General features: G+C 40.8%; 3 protein-coding genes across 5 annotated transcripts; 2 read left to right on the top strand and 1 right to left on the bottom strand.

The window, feature by feature from the left end:
• Positions 1-251: 251 nt before the first annotated feature.
• On the bottom strand, positions 252-1,817 carry LOC135672605 (squamosa promoter-binding protein 1-like). The gene is made up of 2 exons (XM_065181100.1): positions 736-1,817; positions 252-662 (listed from the first exon to the last, which is right to left on the bottom strand). The coding sequence occupies exons 1-2, from the start codon at positions 1,098-1,100 to the stop codon at positions 464-466; spliced, it is 564 nt and encodes a 187-aa protein (XP_065037172.1). The 5' UTR covers positions 1,101-1,817; the 3' UTR covers positions 252-463.
• A 5,962-nt stretch (positions 1,818-7,779) lies between these two features.
• LOC135665926 (receptor-like protein 4) lies at positions 7,780-15,616 on the top strand. 3 transcript variants are annotated; one of them, XM_065177431.1, is made up of 9 exons: positions 7,780-8,080; positions 8,991-10,046; positions 10,792-10,939; positions 11,627-11,698; positions 11,976-12,047; positions 14,056-14,127; positions 14,203-14,280; positions 15,100-15,284; positions 15,376-15,616. In XM_065177431.1, the coding sequence occupies exons 2-9, from the start codon at positions 9,005-9,007 to the stop codon at positions 15,492-15,494; spliced, it is 1,788 nt and encodes a 595-aa protein (XP_065033503.1). In that variant the 5' UTR covers positions 7,780-8,080; positions 8,991-9,004; the 3' UTR covers positions 15,495-15,616. The 3 variants fall into 3 exon arrangements, with proteins under 3 accessions (XP_065033503.1, XP_065033502.1, XP_065033501.1); XM_065177429.1 differs by having other exon boundaries at positions 7,782-8,179; XM_065177430.1 differs by lacking the exon at positions 11,627-11,698 and having other exon boundaries at positions 7,780-8,179.
• Positions 15,617-15,748: 132 nt separating this feature from the next.
• Positions 15,749-17,432, top strand: LOC135665962 (ethylene-responsive transcription factor 4-like). Its single transcript, XM_065177432.1, has one exon. The coding sequence runs from the start codon at positions 16,447-16,449 to the stop codon at positions 17,194-17,196; it is 750 nt and encodes a 249-aa protein (XP_065033504.1). The 5' UTR covers positions 15,749-16,446; the 3' UTR covers positions 17,197-17,432.
• Positions 17,433-19,391: the final 1,959 nt, after the last annotated feature.

The following is a 19,391-nucleotide window of genomic DNA, read 5'->3' as shown; positions in this document are numbered from 1 at the left end:
ATTAGATTCTCATCTGTGAAAACCCTTCCATTTTTACCACAGCAACTATTGATTGATTTGGGTGTGATGTTGTTTCCCCACCCTGTTCATTTACATCTCCATTCAAGCACAAAACATAAAATAACTGGGATTTATGTATCTGGTTTTCAGGTATTCTACAGTTCAATGCATAGTCACCATAAATAATTTTAAGCTAAGCATCATAATACACTGACAAGATGTTAAGCACAAGTAGATGCACTTCTCCAAGATTAAGATGAACTCTTCAAGGATTAAAATACAAATGAGAAGTGAAAATAAACACACTTCAACAAAGTTAATCCATAATGATATCACAACAAGCAGATGATAGCTGCAGAGTTAGTAGATTTCCATGCCACATAGAAAGTGCGCGATAGGCCACGTCTGACCCATATAGCATGACAGAAGAGAGAGAGCATGCTTTCATGGGAAGCACGACATCTCATTTGATCTGGAAATGCTTGTGCGTGGAATTACCCGTGTCACTCATCTGCATCCTCCCATCTTCGTCTGGCTGCCTGAAGCGGCTCAAGCCGTCTCCCTGGCTGTCGGAAGAACTCTTTCTCCGGCGCTCGTTGTGGCCAGCCAAACGCCTGCGACAGCTCCTTTTGGAGTCGTCGAACTCCGATACCTCATGGAATCTGCATTCGTAGAGTCAGGGACGTGTAACCATACTTGGAACGCAAAGCAGAGGAGGAAGGAACAGGGGAGGACCTGCTACATTGCTGACAGAACCTCTGCCGCAGACCCGCGACGATGACGACGGCGGCCTTGGAGTGCACCTCGCAGACTCTATGCCGCCGGTGGTACAGCTTCGCCTCCGCCAGGTCCGCGGCGCACTTCTCGGCCTGGCAGCACGGCGGCGACACGCCTCCGCCGCTGCCGCTACCCGATCCCTTCTTCGTCGCCACGGACGAGGAGGGCCTCCGCTTCTTGTCCTTCTCCGCCGCCTCTCCCCCGGGAGCCACCTCCTCGTCTTCCTCGCCCCCGTCGTCGTGCACGGCAGCCCCCGCCATCTCGTTCCGCACCTTCTTTCTGCTCTTGCTCTGCGGCTTACTCGACAGGCGTCGGGGTTCCATAATTGGTCTGGAGTGTGAGCGTGCAAGGAGGAACGAGAATAGACGCAGAGGGAAGAGACGAAAGGGAGAAAAGGGAAGGGGATGAGAGAGAGAGAGAGTCAAGGATTCTGTTGTCTTTGTGTTGCAGCTGTGTCTTCTGCAGCAGAAGACATGGCAGCTGTGCTCATGCACACAGAACACTGTCGCATTGCTGTGCTAATGCTGAGAGCATCGATACTCGACTCTTGTTCTACCAGAAGAACCAAAGCAGATCCACCAACTCAGAACTTCTCTTGAATCAAACTAAAAGCAGAGTCTGCAACCAACCCCGTCGTCCACGCTACATAACTCGGTGATAAACAAGGCTCCGGTGGGTGGGTGAGACATGACAGGGACGACTCGACGGCACGGCACTGTACCATTCGACTCCACCCGTCGCCATTCCACGCTTAGCACACGGCCCGCCTCGTCTCTTTCGTCCCTCTTCGCATCGTACACATATAATTGCTCTGTTGTTACTCGTGAAATTTTCTACGCAAGAGTCTCCACATAGCTCGATCTTTAAAGGTTTTCTTCACAGTTTAACCACGATTTACCCTTTGTCTCTTTCTGCGGAATCTCTGCAGTTAAGCCACCATAGGAGGGGGAAGATGGAGAGTAAAGACCGCCAACACTGGACGATCCCGGTGGAGCAGAGCAGACTCCACCGTCGCGTCCTCTGTTTCTGTGACTTGTTCTTTTCTCTTTTGTACCGCCCCGCTTTTTAATAACGCTAGCGACAGCCGGCTGACAGCTGCATGACACGTGATCCGAGGGAACACCGGAGAGGACGATGATGAGAGAGAGAGAGAGAGGGTGGACTCAACCCAAATGAACGGGAAAAGGACGAGATTTACTCGGCTTGAGCGGCAGAGGGGACCCGTGACGACGTGCTCGTCACCGGAAGCATCTCCTGCAGTGGAGGCGAGAGAGATTCCTACCACCTTCGCCGTTGAATAAATTAGGCTTTTTCTGGTGCACGTACTTTAATTCTTTATAGCTTGGGTTTTTATTTTCTATAGTTGCACAAATATCACTCCTCCTCGTCCAACGCTCGTCGCCTCCGCGCCGCTTTCGTCATGCGAGGCTTCCCCTCCCTCCTTCCTCCCTTGCATGGCCCAATGTATCACATCCTACTCAAACTGCTCTACACCTCGATCGAGCAGCTAAGAGGGGTAGAAATGGCGGGCGAACACGAGCGAGCAAAAATAGTGGAGAGTAAGGGGCGAGGGACAAAAGTGATGGAGAGAGAAAGGCGAGTAGCGGAAGTGACAGGGCAAAAGCGGGGTGACGATGAGGGATATTATGAGATTTACGAAAATAAGAGTATCATTAAAAAAAAAATAAAAACAATGGTACCTTACGAGATAAGTCCAAAATAGAAAAACTCTCAAATTGATGAATTGATGTATATATAATACATAATTTTTCATCTATATAATAGATGAAAAATTATTTCTTAATATGATAGAATTTACGTGATCGACACAGTGACTTCACGAGTCGATGTGTTAGCCTCGTTTGATCGGCATATTAATGAGATATGACAGAAGTGATATGTTCATTGTTCGAGGGTATTCGAGTTGATTCTGTTGCTCGTTCTTTTATTTCACTCTTGAGACACAACAAAGGTAGTATGACACATGATATCATCATGAATATTTTAGGACATATGACATGATCCACAGAATGAGTACAATTTGTCAACAAGCGATAAATGCATTGCCATGATCATCACAAAGAATATGTCAAATCTACCACAATCTTTATCAGGGTGCGAAGTGAATGCACCACGTCGATTTGTCAACAAGTGGGTATGACACATACCTACTTGTCAAATCACATTGAAGAGATGTCTACGACATACATTCATGCTTGATCATGTTGGTTAGTGTGTTATTCGTTGGTCTCTGTCACGTCCAGTTGTGTTGATCGATACATTCTCCATTGTTCTTCATCGGTCTCAACCATGCTCGATCATGTTAGCTTAAGTGTTCTCCATCGTTCACCATCGGTCTCTGCCATGCTCGGCCATATCAATCGGTATGTTCTCTATCATTTCTCCATGGGTCTTCACCCTACCTGAGCGTGTTAGTCGGTGAATTCTCCATTGGTCTCTACGACGCTTGATTGTGTCACCAGGTGCATTCTCTGTCATTCTCCATCGATCCCTACCACGTCTGGGCATGTTGATTGGTGTGTTCTCTATCGGTCTTCGTCATGCTTAAGCATATTAGTCAATGCATTCTCAGTCGTTCTCTGCCAGTCTTTGCCACGACCAACAATGTTGGCCTAGCACACCCTCTACCTCTGATGTTGCACTCGATCTCCCCAACTCTACTTCTCGAGAAGAAGGGGGGGATTGGGGGGTGCGCAGATGATGTAGCAGAATTGACATGGGTGACATACTAAAGAGATATGATCGACCAACCAACCACCACGATCAATGCTTAATGCAAAGGACACATCAGATCTAGATAGCTAGTGGGCTAGTAGTCTCATGCCACTTGGGCTTAAAATTATTGATTGATGAGGCCATTTCCATCCCCGACAATTGCTACTTAGAGACAATTATCCAATCCTGAGTTTGATGCTGAATAGTGACGATTTTAGTTGAATCTCGTGCCCTCTATTATTACACCAATTGTGTAATAAACATGCATAACGATCCTAGGTGACTATTGTACAAAGGAGGTCTCTGGTACATTTTAGAGATTTTAGTTTTTCAATCCAATTTGTCTAACTAACTACGACTTAACTTTCGGAGGAATGTTTGTCAAGAGTGTCTCCCAAGAGTTAGTTTTACAGGATTTGATACTTTTCTGACGAGACAAAGTTCCACGAGGTCGACTCGTAAAAGAATAAGGATCTGACTCGACTCCCAAGCCATACAACCATAATTTTGATCTAACATATATAATAAGAAATTTATAACAAAAATATAGTATAGAAATATTATTTTGTTACAGAGTGAATTTATGAAAATTGATGACCAAAGTATAATTCTAAACTCTAATGTGTTGACCGATAGTGAAAATAGGTCAACACATGACTTACTGTGATAAAAGAAGAAAAAATAATTATAAAAGTAAGTATAAACTGAGAGGTTCTTTATATCCTCACAGGCACACCTTATGCGACTATCCCTAAAGAACAAACTAGCCTTAATCAATGGTATTACCAAATCGTAGTTTCAGTTCAAACCATTTATTACGATTGATTTTTAAAAAATAAATTACTCTATCGAGATTCAAATCCAAATTAATAGACTTTAAGTTTGAAGTGCTAACCACTGTACCAGAAAACATATTTATATTTTAATTACTTTAAAAAAAATTTAGCACGTTCAACATCGATTCCAATTAAATTTTGGCTTCGGATCGGTGTAGTTCATTCGAATTGAATCGAGGTTAAGATTGCATAAAACCATGTAAACTCATCCAAAATAGAGAATTCTTCTCGTGCCCTTATGCTTGGACCATGACGAAGACAAATAATAATTTATCACATGCTATTTAAGATAGAGCTCACCATGCTATTTAAGATAGAGCTCATCCAAAACAAATTTCATCTCGAACCCTCGCTAAGATAAAAAAAATTATGACTTATTAGATAATGCACAAGGTAGAGTTCGAGTGGACGATTCCTTTGTTATCGATGAAGACAAACAATGTTTTATCAACAAAAAATATATATTATATTTAAGTCCTCCATTAAACTAATATGCTAATAAGTTAATTAAGAAAACTCACTTGAGAATTGACATAGAAATAGTTAATATCAAAAGATTTATAAAAGAAAAATCATCAAATATTTGAATTGGGCCGTGAATAACATGAAAGTGTCGATAGTACTAGGGAAGGGATCAAAGGCCTTGAGAACGAGACAATAAGGAGGACAATAAAAACCTCATTAAATGATTACCAGTGATGAATATTTACGATATTATAAAAAAATATAGAGGATCATATAAAAAGTAAAAAAGATATTTTTCGAAAGGAATTCAAAAAAATTCACCTTAATTATATTTATAAAAACACAATTCTCCCACCAATTTCCGACACCCTCACCCATCTCGTCTTGGCTTCGGAGTTTCAGTAAGATATCTATGGGCCCCACTGACATGTACTCGAAACGGGTGCGACCGGCAGGGGTCGAAAAGGTTCTGCTCTTTCAAGAAACAAAATCAAAACCGTTATCAGATACGATCTCTCTCTCTCTCTCTAAAGCAGCGGCCATAGCTCGTCGTTTTCTTCTCCTGCTCGTCCCCGTCTTCGTCTTCCAGAGAGAGGAAGGACCAAATGCCCGCTCAAAATCACCCGCTTCCTCCATCGGATCACCAACTCCGCCTTACGCCCCGCCTCCACCTCTGCGGCGGTTGTTGGTCGCTAAGCAGAAGCAGAGAAGCAGGAGCATGGTGGTGGCGGAGAAGCGGACGAGGGGAAGGAGCCGGCGGAAGTTCCTCACTAACAGGATGGTCCGTGATAACAGATAAAGATTTCCTCAACCGCATGAGGAAATCTCGTAGGATAGTTGAGGAAATCTTTATCTGTTATCAAGTCCGGACGGAGGCAGCAATCGCGTTTCATGTCTCTCTTCGTTTCGTTCCTCGTAGCGATTCTCTATTCGTCATCCGCTGTTGGTCGCGTTCTCTCTTTTCCATGTTTCATCTGCAGATCTTGATGGCCGAGAAACAAGAGTATGTCGCTCTTCCCTTCTCTTTCCCAATGCAGAAGCAATAGCATTCATTATCGTCTATGGATTTAGTGCAGCTGTGACATGACTTATTAGTCCTTTATCTACTATTAGAATGCTTTACTTCTTCCATTTGTCCGTAAATTGGAACATAAATCTCATCTCCAGCGCGCATATGTCGAACAAGCATAGGTGTTGGAAACAGTGAGACGGCTACAATTGCTGTCTCTGTGACATCGAAGCTCGATGCCTTTCTTGCAGTGCCAAGTGTTCTGCTGCTGGCTTTTGGCCATGAATTATAGGCAACCTTCTTTAGCAAAAGTACCATATCCATATGGAGTCTTAGAATCAGCTCAAGAAGTTTTATCAGGTAGATTTGACTAAAAATTCTACATGTTGTTGATGTAATAGATGAAATTTGTACTTTTAATCCGTGGTTTTGTGAACTTATAGGATACCAATTTGTTGCGGTCTCAACAGGTTGTGGTTGACACCACTTGGCAGCATGAGCTATTTTAGGGTGAGCTGAAGAACTCATTTACACTCTTAATATGTATTTTTAATAGATTACGAATTTGACATGCCATTTTCACTTCCTTTCAGCTTCAAGTTGGCTTTCTATGCGAAGGTGAGGATCTCCTGCAATACACATGGTAAAGAAATATGGGATAGTGGTATTTACTCGACCTTATGCTGTCAAATGCTCAATTATATCTTTTGACGTCAAAATTATGTCTCATGATCCGTGAAATCTTATAGAAAACTCAAATTATCTTATAAGGATTGCATAAATATATTAGAATTAAGTTAGATTTGAATATCTTGAGTCACATGGTCCAAAACCTATCAAGTTAATGAGTTATTTCATCAAAACAGATCATGACAAATGATGTTAGAGTTAGATTACTCCTAGCATTATCAAGACTTAGAACAGATGAACGGGGAGCACAATTTTGAGCACCATTTACATTTGCATTGGCCTGTTGGACAAGGTAAATTAGGAAAAGCTGTCACTCCATATCCTCTCTTCTTCCATATGAAGTATAGAGCCTCTAAAAACCATCAATTAATGTGGTATCTGGATCTGATTAGAGATTGTCTTGGAATGGTTTATGATTCATTATTTACTGTAAAAACTAAGAACTTGCCGCCTTCTTTTTTTTTTCCAGTCCATTAGCTATCATATGGTTTCAAGACTAATTATAAATAACTCTATGTAATTAGCTACCTTTAGCATTATAATTTCTCTACTTTAAAAAATTATATTAATTTTATTTCTCTTCACATCATCGAATTTACTGATGAAAATATCGCATGTATTCAATAGTAAATCGAAGTGAGGTAGAGTCAATACATACTCAATGATAAATATTATAGTATTTCTGTCAACAAAATCGATGATGTGAGAAGAAACGAGATTAAATGTTTCACTTTTATAAATATAGATATCTCAATGTAATTTTTGAAATTACAAAGAACGAAATGCTAAAGATAGCTAATAACATATGATAATATGTAATTAATCCTATAATTTTATATTATAATCATGACATGAATATTAACCTCAACTCCTATGAACTCAACATCTATCTAATCTATTGATTGACTCTTTGATATAGGAGTCGGGCCAACGTATCTTGTTGGCTTGGGTTGAAGCTGAAGTGGCGAGCTGAGTCTACCTTAAAAAAGTTTCTTTGTTACCAACGTGGTCGCACTAATTCCTTTTCTTTTTTGTTCTTTGAAATGCTTGCCATACCTATAAATTGTTCTTCATCACACAATTCTCCCTTTAGTATATCTGCTCATTTAGTGGTATCTTTTCGTTGCCTCTTTCCAGATGTACACTGCTTTCTTTTTCCCCTTGTCTTCCGACATTGCCACGGGAGTCAACCCACCCTGCTCGGCGTGAATGCAGGTAATCAATGCACCCGCATTCCCAAGTCAACGCTGCTCCAATATGTTATGCCCCCACCATTTCTCATCCCCTTTGCATCTTTTGACCCCCGTGATTGCCGACGACTGACCGCCCACTACCTGCAATACCGCTCCTCTCCGGCCATCACATCGTTCTTTTATGCCCTGCTTCCCATCACCACTTCTTCTCCAGAGAAACTACATTGCGATCGTCTGACCCCCCTCTAATTACTGCACATGAATGCTTGATGTCTGGCTGAGCAGCTCTTGCCTTTACTTTGGTAAAGGTAGGACCTGTTTCAGCTGTAATTGAGAGAGGGGGCGAGTTCTTGAAGGACTGGGAGAAAGGGGAGGTACCAGTATGCTGCTGAGATCTTTCATTCATCACAAGTTTCTTGTCTGCACCATTCTGTCAGTCATTTCTCTCTGGAATGCAGCTGCTCAGCATGAGGGTAGGCTTCTTGAATAATCATCATCGTCCTCTGCTTTTCCATCTTTTCCCGATTATAGAGATGAGGAAATTTGGACAGAGCAGCTCCCCTGCTCCATTAACTTCCAAATCAAGAGGATGTCTTTCCCAATCTGGCCTTCACAAGATCCATCTTGTCTTGTGCTCCTTTTTTTTCTGTTTTCTTTCCCTCGTTATCAGGTTTCCTTTTTCGGCCTTCTCTTGGTTTCGATTGTTTGTCTCCCTCTTCCTTGGATGGTTTGTTTCTTTTTCTCAGCAAGGTTGCTATGAGTCCTTATTTTGTTTCTCTGAGATTGTTTTGTAGGTCTCGTTATTCACCTGCGTCAATGTCACTTGAATGTGCCGCAATTAATCTTTAGATTTGTGCCATTAGGATTTTCGTTGGTCAATCAAACTTTGTGTTTGAATACGATATATTACACCATTTGTCAAGTGATTATGAATTCCAAAATTATGTTTCATTGGGTTGTCATCTTTTTGCTAACATCATGATTGATTGCAAGATAATAGTATTACCATTAGAAATTCTAAAAAAAAAAATATAGTTGACTTTTATTTTCTTTCATATTAGGTCTCTTTATGATAACACCATCACTGTCGACCTTAAGCTCAGATGAAAAATATATGAAGGGGTGCATTATGTAACTGACAACCAGCATTAAATTATGTTAAATCTCATGAACATAAATTTTAATCGATTTTAATATAGAAAACATCAAATAATTGAGTTTTATGATTTTATTATTATTGTTGTTGTTGTTATATCTGTAATGTTTGAGCTTACATGTTTCTAGGAGAACCATATGCAATGCGCATAAGCTGCGGGGCTCCAAAGGATGTTACTACTAAGCCTACCAATACCCTATGGAAAAAAGACTTTGGATATACGGGTGGAAAACAGGCAAATGCAACAATCCCCAGTTTCATTGAGCCTCAACTGAAAACACTTCGATATTTCCCTCTGTCTGATGGCCCGGAGAATTGCTACGACATTACTGACATTCCTCGAGGACACTATGAAGTGAGGCTATTTTTTGCACTCATTGCTGATCCTAATTTTGATAATGAACCAATGTTTGATATCTCTATAGAGGGAACTCAAATTCACTCTTTGAAGTCTGGTTGGAGCAACAATGACGAGCAGTCTTTTGTGGAAGCCTTGGTGTTTGTTACTAACGCATCTTTCACTGCTTGTTTCCATAGCACTGGTCATGGTGATCCATCCATTCTCTCAATTGAAATCCTTCAAGTCGATGACACTGCATATTATTCTGGACCACTGTGGGGTAAGGGGACAGTGCTTAGAACAGCCAAAAGATTGTCATGTGGTACTGGGAAGTCTGCATTTGATGAAGACTATGGTGGCAGTCACTGGGGTGGAGACAGATTCTGGTTAGCTATTTCATACTTTCAAGACTCTGGTCATTCCATATCAACGGAACATAGTATCAGTATGACATCAATTTCGCCAAACTTCTATCCGGAGAAGCTTTATCAGTCTGCAATTGTGGGCAGTGATCTACAGCCCGATTTATCATTCGAAATGGAGGTGGAGCCGAACAGAAATTATTCTGTGTGGCTTCATTTCTCTGAGATTGACCCAAGAATAGCTGGTGAAGGGGAAAGAACCTTTGACATATCACTAAATGGCGATATTGCATTTGAAAACATCAACATTATTGGCATGACAGGAGGAAGCTATGCAGCTCTTGTGCTGAACACGACTGTCGAAGTAAGTGGGAAGGCTTTAACAATCGTTTTGCGTGGCACAAATGGAAGTCATGCGATCATAAATGCAATTGAGGTGTTTGAGGTTATTTCAGTAGAGTCCAAAACTTCAGCAGATGACGGTAAGTATACTCCAACTTATTTCACAACTAAATTTCCTTGATAATTTTTATGTTTCGAGTGCTGTTTCTGTTTTCACTTAAGCCATCAATTGTTGTTTCTCAACCAAGAGTGTTATGGATATGTTGAATCATGACTAGGGAGCTAAGACTAGAAAAAGAACAGTTGATTGGCCATGGATACCCTTTCTTCTTCTCTCTAGGTTAATTCCTCCTTACTCTCTTAGAATGCAGTCTTTTGTTTCCTCATACTTTATATTCTCTATGATTGCTGAAAAGGACTGGCCAACTTCATTATGCTTACACCTACTAGCAAATGGCTGTTTTCATGAGACCAACCATGCTCATCCAGGATACATAGGATTTCCATGTTGCAATGCAAAGGGTCAACTTTTTAACCATTGTCAGTGGAAGACTACTACTGTTCACAAATGTTAGAGAAATATGGCATTGTTGTCCCACCACAGCTAGCAAAGAGTTTATACATCATTTTCTTGTAGCAACTATGCTAATTTGGTTTAGGTATTTGTGTGATATAAGTTTCTCACATGCAATTTATTACTGTTAAGAACAGCAACCTATTTGGCTAAAAGTTTGCTTCTGCATGTTTAATTTATTTGATTCTTTGCTGCTCGAAGCTGGTTCGATAATTATATTTTATTTCCAAGTGAATAGCTGATGATATTTCACTTTGCCAGAAAGTGTACATGTTTTTCATAATATTATATCTCCAAATGCCCTTTTGCAGTCAGTACTCTGCAAATTCTAAAGAGCTCTCTGGGACTTCCACGTCGTTTGGGCTGGAATGGTGATCCATGTGTTCCTCAGCAACATCCTTGGAGTGGAGTTGACTGCCAATTTGACAGCAAGAGTGGCAATTGGGTCATAGATGGATTGTACTTTCTCAAACTTGCATTTATTTATATGTAGCTTTACATTATGTTTTCTCTTTTGCTTAAGTTAGAAGTTACCGTACTGACTCCTAAGGAGGGTTAAAAAATTAGATCTCTTTAATATTTTAATTCGTAGATTTAAAAATTTTATATTAAAATTTTTATAGTTATAAAAATAAAATATTTAACTATCTTTATCCTAACGCCATTGATAATATGCAATTAACCCCTCTTAAAGATTCCCTACTCATTGACTTACTTGAGAACAAAAAGACAAGGACTAGCATTTCTTGTCAAGAGCAAAACCTGTTAGCTATCATCCCTTGTGATCACTTGTGTATTGCAAAAAATGTCACTCTAATTCACTGCCACTTGTGACTTAATATTCTAATGTATTTGGGCTTGGCAACATGAAATTCTCAAACCATTAAATTCTGATTAGGGCAATTTCACTAGGCAAACAAATGTGTGAGGGGTGTACTAGATACGTAAACTTACAACCTCATGCTATTTGAGAATGTCTATATCTTATATGAAATGTCAAATAGAGGTTCTTGCTTGTCACACAATTATTAGAGTTGATGTGAAATGCCTAATTCAAAATGTGATCAAAACTTGTCCAACCATATCTTATATATGTGCTAGTATGTGTATATAAGTCTTGACAGTTGAAATACTTCTTACGTGCAGAGGTCTCGACAATCAAGGTTTAAAAGGTTTTCTGCCAAATGACATTGCTAAACTGCAACATTTGCAAAGCATGTAGGTCACCATACTCTTGTTTATGGTCTATAGTACTGCTTAAATTATTTCTCTTATCCTGTTTGGAGAAACTTGTGTCATGGTCTGCCTAACAATTGATATGATATTTGTCATATTAAATAACTTGAGTAAAGGCTTATCTGGTGTAACACTTTTACTGTTATCTTTATTCAATCTTACTTGGATGTACTCATCTATGGATTCTTTCTTTTACTCTTGTGAAGGCTGCTATTTCACCAGTCATATGACATGTTTTCTTGTTCTTTAATTTCTGAAGTAACTTTAGTGAAAACAACCTGTATGGGGCCATTCCATCCTCTCTTGGCACCATTGCCGGATTGCAAACACTGTGAGTTACTTCCTCTTTGTCTTCAATGTATGATGCAACTTTGTCTTTTTTTCTTTATTCTAATATATCAAGTTGAAGTTTTGTTCTATTTACTTTTTAACCATTTATAATTAGTTTAATACGTGAGGCTTTCAAACATAATTCATCTTATCGGTTTGTACTGATGTATCGACCAACTATCGATATGGTACGTACGGAATTGTATTAAGTCAAATCGAATATACTAATATATACCTGTACTGATCTTTTATCGGATTAGTACGTATCGTTCATACCGAATGAAACAATGTGATACGACAAGACTTACTTTCAAGGATGATCAACCCTGAGTTCCTAATATTTGAAAAAATCCTCATCGGCATGCATGTTTAACACCTACATTTAACATAATCTCTGCCACTTGATCTCGATTTTAATCATTTTATTGCTACCTTGTCTACAATGCATTTAACATGGTCAATCTGAAGCATTTTTTATGTCACAATACAAAATTGTTGATCAACAAAAGTTATTATGTGGATAGTCTGTGTGATTTCTCCTTGCGGATATGTAACACTTATCTCAATTATAATCCTGTTTTGTGCAAATATTTCCTAGTCGCAAAACCTCAGTTGTAAGATATTTGGTGCTGATATTTTACCTTGATAAATTAATTACATCTAGAATCAGAGTGAATGTTCTAATGAAGTGACTCATGGATGGTTTAAGCGTCAACCATGCAGTTGTCGACTAATTTGTCAGTACCAGTCTCCCATCATTAATCTACTCAAGTTGGGTCAACTATGCTTATATTTATTTAATCCAGCTAGACAGGGAAATATTCTATTTGGATACAGGATTATGTTATCCTGATCTACAAAATTGCTGATTGAGGTTCTTCAAAGCAGTTCCAAACGAAAAGTGGCCAGCTATGAAAATTAAAAAAAATGCAGGAAATGTGTTATCCTTGTCATAAAAAATAGTCTTAATCAAGTTAGGACTCTGATTTAATCTGTCTACGTGGCTACAATACAGAAGGAAAAAAAGTAATCCTTCTGTATTACTTTGATTTAATCTGTCTAAGCCACAATACAGAAGGAAAAAAACGACTCTGATTTAATCGATACGAGCGATGCATATCGATTTGATAAGGAATCCATATGAATAATACATCGGTGTACCCCCATATATTGTGTCAGTATACTCGGTATAACTTGATATATATTGTACCGATAATTGGTATATCGATAAGACAAATCATGAGAAAAGTATATGTTCTTTTTTCCTTTTTGCTTTTGGTGGAGTATGATTATATAAAGCAGGTCCTCGTATGATTAGTTTGTACATAAATTAGAAAAATATAGATGTATTGGATTTTGTTAAGAAAAATCTAGTTGAACATCAGTCAGGCGTTACCCTCTGCTTTTTCTATCTTTTGATAAGTTGTTCTTTGCAAAGTAACTTCAGTCAATTCTGCTATTTTCTTGATGTTATCAGGAATCTATCTACCTTTTCTGGATTGATATCAGAGTCAAAACCTCTGACCCTTTGTCAAAACTGATCAGTCCTTTGTGCCAACCAAAGGCATCAATTTTGACTTTTCTAAAGATGAAAAAATGGCTTCTTCCTCGGAATTCATCTTTCCTTGATGCAAATATAAAGAAGCTTAGGAAACTTAATATCATTTATATAACAGAGCATGGTGGGATGTTTATTGGATTTTGTCTTGTATAAAAATCTTCTATTGCAACTTTCTTTTCCCAATTTCTTTCCAAGAACTCATCTAATTCACTGATGCACTTGTCATGGAAATAACGGGACACGTGTCCTTCTTTGACCAAAGGTACTTAGGAAATCATTATCATTAATGCTGAAAAAAAAAGGCTTGTCCTTTTCCATTCTATTGCATTAATTTATAGATCAAGGGCGCACTTTAATTTTATAATATCATTCTTTCTTTCTTTTAATATAATATTTTGCAAGAAAATAAAGAAATGCATTAGTTGCTAACTCTATGAATTGTTTGTAGAGATCTCTCCTATAACCAACTAAATGGATCAATTCCTGAGAGCCTTGGGCAGCTGACATTGTTACAGATACTGTAAGGATTGCTACAGTCAAATCTTTGTGAATTTGTAGCGGCTGATGTTGAAACTTTTATATAACTTTCTTGTAGGAATCTCAATCGGAATCTTTTATCTGGAAGAGTTCCTGCAAGCCTTGGAGGACTTCCGCTTCACAGGGCTAGCTTCAAGTAAGAAATGTTTGTTAAGGCAATAGTCAAGATATTTGCTCGACTAATTAATGCCTAAGTTTCTATAGTGGTAATGCAGAAAGTAGCTGTTCTGCAAATATTTGATTACTTGTTTCAATTTTAGCACTTTACGAAGCTGAAAACTAATTTTTGCATCATGCAGAATCTAAGTTGGTTATTAGACACAAATTGACTAAAATATAGAGGGTTTACATATTAGTAGTGTCCCTTTTGAAACTATATGTTCAATGATAGTGATATTCAACATCACCTGAGTTTGAAATTGGAAACTTTTAGTCCACATATATCTATTATTTGATCCCAACTTTTAACGAGTGGAGGCAATTGTCAGGTTGACTGTATTTCTTGTGGCTTCTCAATTGCCTTTTGAAATGAAAATGCAACTTTGATTTGCATAAATTATCGATCATCAGTATTCTTAGTATATTTTACAAATCAGCACTAATTATGACTGTTAGATGACTACTCTAAGGGGTTGAAGATTATGAATAGTACTTATTGGAATAGCCCATAACAGATAAATGCTGTTTAACTATAGTTAGGGACAATGATCAAAAGGAGTTTTCTTCCAAATTTTGCATCAATTATCTCCTCTAGATTCCAGCTACATTTCTCATCATCAGCCTCATGCAGCAGGTGAGACTTGGTGATTAATTAGGTGTCATGCAGATGAGCGTACGGTTTGATTAAGATAATCTTGAGCTCATTATCTGCTTTGAAGAAATATAAATTTTCCTGCATTACTATTTGATCAATGTCTACTCTGCAGTTTTAGGATGCTTACTACGGAATGCACAGTTTTACTGGTAATGCAGGTCTATGTGGAATACCAGGATTACCTTCATGTGGTCCTCATCTATCTGTTGCTGCTAAAATTGGCATTGCTTTTGGGGCTTCGTTTGTGTTTCTGCTCGCCGTCGTCGCTGCACTGATCTGGTGGAAAAGAAGGGAGAACATCCTCCGTGCGCAAAGGATTGCAGCCGGTAAGTATCCTGTGTTCAAAAGAAAAGAAATCTCATCATAACCTTGTTTATGAACTTATTAACTTAAAATAGCTACCTTGCTCTATTGTAGCAAGAGAAGCTCCATATGCCAAAGCTCGGACGCATTTTGCACGAGATGTTCAAATGACAAAACATCATCGACCACATGACCAAGTTCGGAGTCACACACTGATAACGGTTCCAACTTAATCTCTGGATTGAAAGGATTACATGATTGTTCATTTTAACCTCTTTGTTCCTCTGCGATTGTGTTATCATACAGGAAGAGTTTTGATCAAATAGATTTTTGATATAAAAGGTTCATGTATATACATCTCTATTACTTTATTCTGCTCTTCACAGGGGTAAAGGCTTAAACTTACACCTAAAACTTTAGCTTCAATGCTGGTTATATTTTAACTACTGGTCATGAGTTTGGACCAAAACCAATATGTTTTTATCTTGGCTTTTCTTCATTGCAAGCTACATTATGTTATAATTCTTTTAATGTTTTATCACATCAATGCAATTAGGGGAGAGCGGTACTAAGCAACGTGCATTATGACACCCCTATCGTTCAGTGCAAAAATGTATTGTATTGACTCTCCCTCGTCTACAAGAGATCACATCACGTGCTCCAACTAAATTAATCGGCGGACGCATTCACACCCGCGGCGTCTGCGGCTCGAGACAAACCGCTGTCTCCGTTACTCCACCGATTCATCTCGGCCGTCCATTCTGTGAGGCGGAGGACAGACATCTGTGGTGTGTTGGACACGTCTCGCGGACGTACCGCCGCCCCTTGGTACTTCGCCGAGGGCAAACAAAACGGGGGCACACGCACCCGCTGGTATTCGGACAGTGGGTCCCGCGTAAGGGCGGTGGGGGCCCAGCTCCGTGATCCGAGTTGCACGGCGCGGAAGTGGTCGATGCGAACAGATGGTGGGCATCGCTCGACGGCGCCGAATTGTCCTCGATTGCCCCGCTCCACCGTCCAAATCTTGCAATCAACCCATATATAAACCCCTTCCCCCTCTCTTTTAACTCGGCCTCAGCCTCTGCCTCAGCCTCGCTTCTTGGATCAGAGTCATCGTACAATCGGGCAGAGCAAATAGAAGCCACTGCAATTAACAAAAGAGTCAAGAGAAAGAGCACTTCACCCATGGCGACGAGGGAGAAGCCGGCAGCCGGCGATGAAGGAGGAGGAAAGGAGACGCATTTCCGGGGGGTGAGGAAGCGGCCGTGGGGAAGGTACGCGGCGGAGATACGGGACCCGGGGAAGAAGAGCCGGGTCTGGCTTGGAACCTATGACACGGCCGAGGAGGCAGCGCGGGCATACGACGCCGCTGCTCGCCAGTTCCGCGGATCCAAGGCCAGGACTAACTTCCCCCGCCCGGACGCCTGCCCGTGCCCCGGGCCCGCCAGCGTCATCGTCGCCCCCTCCGAAGAAGCTGGCGGCGGCGGCGGCGGCAGCCCCAGTAGCCAGAGCAGCACGGTGGAGTCCTCCAGCCGCGAGGCAGCTGTACCGCCCCTCGCGATCCCGCTCCCGCCCTCGCTCGACCTCGATATCCTCCGCCGCAGCGGCATCAGCGGCTGCGCTCGGTTCCCCTTCCAGCCGTACCCGGCTGTCGCCACCCCCGCCATGCAGCCGGGACACCGGTACTTTCTCTTCGACACGATCGTCAGATCGGAGAAAGCAGCGGCAGCTGCGGCGATAAGCCGCCACCACCTCCTCACGCTGTACCCGCCCACGATCGTCGCCGATCTGAACTCTGCGATAGCCAGCGGCGTCCAGAGCGACTCCGACTCCTCGATGGTCAATCTCCACCGCAACCACCGCTCTTCGCCGCCGCACAGGATGCTACCCCTGGATCTCGACCTCAACCTTCCCCCTCCGCCCGAGATCACGTGATCCGCCCACCACCGTTCCCCCCCCACCCCCCCTCAAACAACAATATCCCACTACCCGTCTCATTCCCCGCCTTGAAATACTTCTCTCGTATCAAGCCCAAAAAGGAACAACTTAGTATTCCGTTTTTCTTATTTCTTTACTTTTCACTTAGAGAGAGAAAGAGACCGAAAAATATTGTAAATATTTAGTTCTTTTTTCCTTTTTTTTTCCACAGAAAAGGAAACCCGTAGTACCATTTCCACTGACAATAAACGCTTTTTTTATATTCTACGGAGGGAAAACGAGGGATGGCTAGGCAGACTTTCGTCCATTTCTTGCTTGTTTCCATTGCGACAATTTGACAACCACCTTTCGTTGTCAACGATCACTTAGACGCGTCAGTAAGCTACTTCACGGGGCAGCGATTCTGGTACTGAAGTAACTATTCCACCGTCGCTCACCAGCTTTGTTTGTGGGTCACCTACGATACCAACCCCATCGGCTACGACGCCCGTGACTTTATTTATATTTATGTTCATCCTTCTCAAATTGGATTACGTTATGGTAATCGAGATGAATTGATTGGATACGGATAGTGATCCACCGTCATTCATAAATTAGGACCACGTCCTCCAACCTCTTATCTCGTATCATTTCGAGGAAGTTTTCGATGGTGCTCAACTCGATGATGTCGCAGACCGCATTCTTACCGCGAACAAGTCGGCCCAACTATCTGACCACGAGTCAGCTCGCAGATTCAGGCACGAGTTCCGGGCGCGCCGCGCATCCATTGTGTCGTGGTGAGCCGTAAAGGTGGTATTAGGACAAAGCACAGGCTGTCTGATGACGTGGCATTTGATGACCGTACCAGCTCAGCCATCTCACACGAAGCGGGAACTCAACTGCATCTGTCCCTTCCTTGTCTAAGACAATCGACAGTTAAAATAAGTACATTTTAAATATCAGGCCTGTAATACTATCCACCTACACACGAACGGTCGTGAATCCACTCCATCATTTTCAGCATCCATCGCAACAGTTAGTCTTGACCGCGATTTGGTTCGAAACCAAACTGATCAAAAACTGAAATCGATCAACGATTTCAGGTTTAAGTTAAACTGACATCAGCTTCTAGCGATTTCGTTCCGATTCCTAATACTTGGAGTGATATTGATTCGGTTCCAAATCGGAAGAAAAAAAAAATCAATATTAAAAATAAAAATTAAGTATTAATAAAATATAAATAAATTAAAAATAATTTCGGTTCAATTAATCAAAACCTAAACTAAAATCGTCAATTTCAAAATCAAAACCACTAGTTCTTGAACTGAAATCGATCTGATTCTGTTAGAATCGACGATCCAATCGATCTGATTCCGCTTCCAAAACTTAGGTTTTGCTCTCTCCTCGCTTTGATGGTCTTAAAAAAGAGAACCGTTCCATCCATCTCTCTCGGCCTTCAGCTATAGTACCGCCATCTCCATTCTCTCGCTATCCACCTAGCCAGCACTACTAATTCGAAACAAAGATGGCAAACTCACAGAAGAAGAAAGATCTACTTCAAAGCTTGATTTCGACCTCGAGTCGAGCTCATCTCGAGCTTGAGCATTTCTTACTGAAAGTGGATCAAATTTCATCATTCACCGGAGTTAACACTGTTCGTGCTTCAGCAACCAAATAGTTGTTCCAACTGAATGAAACTAACCTAACGTTCTCGTATAGACGATCCACACCAAGAACCTACGAAAGAAAAAAATTGCTAGCACCATAGGTTCTAATTAAGCCTTCAAATGTAAATTAAAATTAGATCCTGTCGGACCAGGTAAAGCCTCAACAAATCTCGTTGGTTTGTCTTTACAAGCCAAGTGTCTGCTCACAGATCGGCTTATACAAGGCTTTAGACTTTATTCCTGACTGAGTTAATCATAGTATAAGTTGGGACAGCCTATAGCACTTTCCCATACGACGTCTGCAGTCTCACAAGTTTCTGTTGACTCGTTACATAAGTTGCTCTTTGAACAAGTGTTAAAGTGCCGACATTAGTATGTAGATGCTGCAGCTTAGAAAATATTAGCAGAGCTGGTGTTACCTCTTCAATGCGCATGCTATTCTTTAAATGAGTGGGAAATACTGTGCCGGCCTAAACAACCACAACAGAGAGAGCAAACAAGACTTTAATCCTTGGTTTGGACAATGCTAAAGATACACTAAATTTG

The sequence above is a fragment of the Musa acuminata genome, chromosome BXJ1-4, assembly GCF_036884655.1.
Source record: "Musa acuminata AAA Group cultivar baxijiao chromosome BXJ1-4, Cavendish_Baxijiao_AAA, whole genome shotgun sequence".
In the NCBI taxonomy this organism is placed as follows: Eukaryota; Viridiplantae; Streptophyta; class Magnoliopsida; order Zingiberales; family Musaceae; genus Musa; species Musa acuminata.
The sequence above is the reverse complement of the archived record's forward strand: the minus strand, read 5'-3'. Positions and strand labels throughout refer to the sequence as shown.

Coding starts and splice junctions, on each gene's coding strand:
- LOC135672605 (XM_065181100.1), bottom strand. CDS start 1,100: ATGGAACCCCGACGCCTGTCGAGTAAGCCGCAGAGCAAGAGCAGAAAG. Junction 663..735: donor TTCTGTCAGCAATGTAGCAG/GTCCTCCCCTGT, acceptor CTACGAATGCAG/ATTCCATGAGGTATCGGAGT.
- LOC135665926 (XM_065177429.1), top strand. CDS start 8,089: ATGCTGCTGAGATCTTTCATTCATCACAAGTTTCTTGTCTGCACCATT. Junction 10,047..10,791: donor CAAAACTTCAGCAGATGACG/GTAAGTATACTC, acceptor GCCCTTTTGCAG/TCAGTACTCTGCAAATTCTA. Junction 15,285..15,375: donor TGCGCAAAGGATTGCAGCCG/GTAAGTATCCTG, acceptor GCTCTATTGTAG/CAAGAGAAGCTCCATATGCC.
- LOC135665962 (XM_065177432.1), top strand. CDS start 16,447: ATGGCGACGAGGGAGAAGCCGGCAGCCGGCGATGAAGGAGGAGGAAAG.